We start from the raw sequence: 4,699 nt of genomic DNA, 5'->3' as shown, positions 1-4,699 counted from the left end.
GTTTTTTTTTAAAAAAAAGTATAACTGATTAATTTATGTTTAATATTTCTTTAACGGTTTGCAATAAGTGCACAATGAGGAAGATATCAAAAGAAAATGGGGATGTTTGTCAAGAATGCAGTATGAATTTAGGTGTTGCCCCCTTGCAAAAATTTAGGTATACATTATTCTCCACTTAAAATATTTTGAATTGTTAATTATTGACATATATATATATATAAAGATATATATATATATATAATAAAATGACACTATTCGACAAAGATAATCTAATGGCTTGTTGGTTCACCGCTTTTTGGTGTTCTAGGTTGGGGGTTCGAACCTCTCCTAAGCACGATAGTTGAATTTTTAACTTACCTTCCATAAAGATTGACACTGCTTCTGGAAATTTTGCGTACATGATCAGCAATCTTCTTTTGTGGCACGTGTTTCTTGCATTTGTCCTAAGAAAGGTGTTACTTACATTTTCCCTTTAAGTTCCAGTTTGTCATTGAGCTCCATCTTTGACAATCTGATCTGTAACTTTCTGAGAGTCTTTCGTTACTTGTTTCTAGGTGTTCTTTTTTTCTTTTTCTTGGTAAAAACAATAGATCGTATCTAGGTGTTCAATCTGATTAGAATGTTGACCTTTTGTCCTCCTTTCTTCTCCTAATGTCATTAGCTGCAATTATTCCTGTGACTTGTATTCTGTTTGACTAGCAAATTAGCATCAGCTCTGCAATTTGCATGAGAGCGATGTATTTCCTTTGCTTCTTGTTATGCGATTGCAGTTTTATGAACCATACATTTTCATGATACTCTATTTGTTCCCCTTGCTGGGTTATTATGTTGTTGCGGTTGTGATTTGCAGGCGGAGGAGAAGATAAGGGTGCTTCATGAAAGGAAAAGTCAAAAGCTGAAGCAATTAATTGAAAAGGGGGCTGATTCTGACAAGATTGACATGACCAGAAAATTGGTTATAAGTCTCTCCTCAAAGATTAGAATTGCAATTCAGGTAGTTGATAAGGTTTCTGAGAAGATAAACAAATTGAGGGATGAAGAGTTGTGGCCACAACTGAACGAACTTATTCAGGGGTATGTATCTGCATTTCTTTTTGGACTTTTGGATGGACAACAAATAGCTTTTCGCATATAAAATTCTTGCTGTGATTGTGAATAACTTTCTGCTCGGTTTTGCTATTCTTAGGTTTCAGTTATACTTGAGAATGAGTTTGAATTTTCCAAGTAAATTTTATTGTTTATTAGGATGTAAGACTACCATTAAATCGAACTGCAGTTTTAGGCTTTATGGAAGATTTTGATTTCTATCTTCTGTCGCTGAACATGTCATGAAAGATCATAATGTAATTTTTACAAGCCAGTGATTTGCTGGTCTCAATTTGAAAGTAAGAGCATGTGTTGTGCACATCCAGACGTGATTCATGATGGCCATTTATGCTGTCGGTAATAAATTGATTCCATTTCCAGGACAGACGAATGCTTAATTGCTGTAGCAGCTGATATATTTCTTGTTCTAGTAGTATTAGTCTAATCACTTCCAAGTTTTGTTGCCAACCTTTTGTTTCTTTCCTGGTGAATGGTGATACATTTATCTATTATTTCCAACTCTCAAGTGTCTCTTGTATGGTTCTTGTATGTAGGTTATGTAGAATGTGGAGATCCATGCTTGAGTGCCATCGCTTCCAATCCGTAGCCATTGGAGAAGCAAAACGGTTAGATGCAATTGCATCTCACAAACACTTCAGTGATGCTCATCTTGAAGCTACTCTGCAACTTGAGCATGAGCTTTTGAACTGGACTTTGAGTTTCTCTTGTTGGGTGACTGCACAGAAGGGCTATGTGAGGGCATTGAACAGTTGGCTTATGAAGTGTCTTCTATATGTACCGGAAGAAACAGACGATGGAATAGCTCCCTTTTCTCCTGGCAGGATTGGTGCTCCCCCTATTTTTGTCATTTGTAATCATTGGTCACAAGCATTTGAAAGGGTCTCGGAAAAAGAGGTGGTTGATTGTATGCGAGATTTTGCTACAAATGTGCTTCAGCTGTGGGAGCGAGATAAGCTGGAATTACGCCAAAAGATGATGGTGAACAAGGATATGGAGCGACAAGTGAAGAACCTGGATAGGGAAGACCAGAAGATACAAAAGGGGATTCATGCACTAGACAAAAGAATCGTTCTGGTTTCTGGAGAGGAAAATAGTCTTTCATTGAATAGGAATGTTGTTTACCAGAGCGAGACTAGCAAAAATAGTAGCTTTCAGGTTGGTCTACAACGCATATTCGAGGCCATGGAAAGGTTTACTGCTAACTCCTTGAAGGTATACGAGGAGCTTTTGCAACGTATCGGGGAGGATAGACTTCCTAGAGAGCCTGAGGCTGTGTCGTAGTATTGCTTTCCCTTTTCGGGGGGACCGGTTATGCTTGTTCTCTAAATTAGGAGTTATAGAGATTGCAGTTTAGGGGACAAAGGGAAACCTTTGCTGTAAAGATAGAGAAACTAAGTTAAACAGCGATATGCCTTTTGAGTCATTGCAACTGAAACTTTTTGCAATGCTGAGATCGGATATTCTTGAACCTTCAATTTTAGCCATCAAATGTTTTAACATGCCAGCTGAAATTTGTTCCGTCTGGTGGAGATGTTTAGATGGTCCTGAAGTCTAGGATCACCAAGCTGGGGTGTCGGAGGCGGGGGTGGGGGAGTGGGATTGACCTCTTCTGGAGCGATGTGAGGACGCTAAGCTGGAATGGTAGGGAATAGAGTTTATGTGAATTGTTCTTTAGAGGCCAATGACACTTCATTTTATAAGAGGTGTTGTGTGTCTGTACAGTGAGACATAGGCCTGTTTAGTGACTGACGCAAGTCATGAAACTGCAGTTGCCTTGGCATTAGGCAAACAGTTGTATTTTGGTTGTTGAATAAGGACATATCTTTTTAAGATTCAAGCAATAACATGTATCTAAAATTATAGATATGTAGACAACATGGTGAATTCCATTGGATAGTAGCCCAATCCTGCTTTAACCATGGAGTTTTAGCAGTCTCCACCCTCTGCCTTAGAGGCCTGCACATAACTGAAGCATCTTAGAAGTCTCCATTACGTAATACACCTTCAAACCTTGACGTTCTAAACTAAGTTCCCTCATGCCTAGTTCAAAATCAAGAGTTCTATTTATCCGAATTTACTTAGGAAAATCATTGCAAAACAAGCTTCCTGGAATCGCAAAGTCACTAAAGCTCTGATCCAAAATAAAGGGTAGGCAACCCCAACTAATAAATCATTAAGTCTGGAATCTAAGGGGTCGTTTGGTAGAGTGTATTAAGAAAAATAATGCATGCATTAGGTGTGTGTATTAGTAATACATTGTTTGATACACTTTTTTTTTATGTCATGTTAGTTATACACTCTATTGTGCATTAAGTTGTGTATTCCTAATATCAATAAATTGTAGGTATTAGACTATTAGTAATACATAGCATTTTAACACTTGCATTAGATTATATAATTACAAAACTACCCTTGTCTTATTATCAATTTGTGATTGACCTACACCGTCGATTCTTTTGTTCATTAACTTCCTACATTGACAACATATTATTTTTTAGCCTTCGTTTTTTCCTTTATTTGACGGCGTATAATCTTTTAGCTACTTAAAACGTTCAATCAACGTATAATAGGCTTTTTGACCTCTTTAGTACATTTTTATTTTTAATATAATGTAAAATTATACATTAATGTCATAAGATGGACAAATATCATTAAAAGTTCAAAAATAATATAATGAAAAACTATTGTTAGCTTCACTGTAGCAACGAGTGATTGTAAATTCATTCTCTTCAGCTAGTTTCTGAATGTCTTTTATGAGTGTTGAAATCATTCATGTGGGCTCCATACTTTGTTCATGCAATTAATTGTAAGGAGTAGTGATTTTGGGCAACATTAACAAGTGATGTTAATAATCTTAAATATAACATTACTTGCTATAATATATTAATATATGTTGGTATTATAGAAATTCATTTTGACCAGCAATATCACACGCATGTTACTAAAATATATCGGTAGTTGAAATTTATTTCGACCAACTTTACATATATATTTTAATATGCGTTGGGATTTATGCAGTTTTTGTTAGGATCGAATTCACGGACACACACTTGATGAATGAAGAACACAAGAACTTTCAAGAGAAAGAGATGAGAGATCTAGATAGAGAAAGAGAAAACCCAATATTTCGTGGTAACACCCCGTAAGTAAACTTCCACGGCGGTGAGGTATATTTATATTAATAAATCAGAGTATTTTTGGTTACAGAGAATAAATAGAGAATACATTTACACCATCAGGCTCCACAACCTAACAATTCTCCCACTTGGAGACTGACTCAGTCATCCAAAAAATACATTCTAAAAAAAAAAAAAATCTCTTCGTCATCAACATCTTTACCGCACCGCAACATCTGTAGCAACAACTATAGAAGACCAACCGAGGTTTTACATAACCCCAGTTTCCCAACATCAACACATTTCGTCAACATGTCTGCCGGGTTCTTTGCACCCTCTATCTTCTCCAAGCACACATCACCATCCTCCACTGCCCTGCGAGTGAATTGGTATCGCCTTCTGATGTGCTTTGTCTTCGAATGATAGACTTGATTTTTTACCAACTGTATGGCACTCTGCCTATCTGAGTAAAGAAT

At 36.6% G+C, this 4,699-nt stretch overlaps 1 protein-coding gene across 1 annotated transcript; it reads left to right on the top strand.

The window, feature by feature from the left end:
• Positions 1-336: 336 nt before the first annotated feature.
• Positions 337-2,967, top strand: LOC107011083. The gene is made up of 2 exons (XM_015210419.2): positions 337-1,074; positions 1,641-2,967. The coding sequence occupies exons 1-2, from the start codon at positions 941-943 to the stop codon at positions 2,386-2,388; spliced, it is 882 nt and encodes a 293-aa protein (XP_015065905.1). The 5' UTR covers positions 337-940; the 3' UTR covers positions 2,389-2,967.
• The last annotated feature ends 1,732 nt before the right edge of the window (positions 2,968-4,699 follow it).

Source organism: Solanum pennellii, chromosome 1, assembly GCF_001406875.1.
Source record: "Solanum pennellii chromosome 1, SPENNV200".
NCBI classification, from domain to species: Eukaryota; Viridiplantae; Streptophyta; class Magnoliopsida; order Solanales; family Solanaceae; genus Solanum; species Solanum pennellii.
This window is presented reverse-complemented; position numbering and strand designations above follow the sequence as displayed.

Coding starts and splice junctions, on each gene's coding strand:
- LOC107011083 (XM_015210419.2), top strand. CDS start 941: ATGACCAGAAAATTGGTTATAAGTCTCTCCTCAAAGATTAGAATTGCA. Junction 1,075..1,640: donor CTGAACGAACTTATTCAGGG/GTATGTATCTGC, acceptor TCTTGTATGTAG/GTTATGTAGAATGTGGAGAT.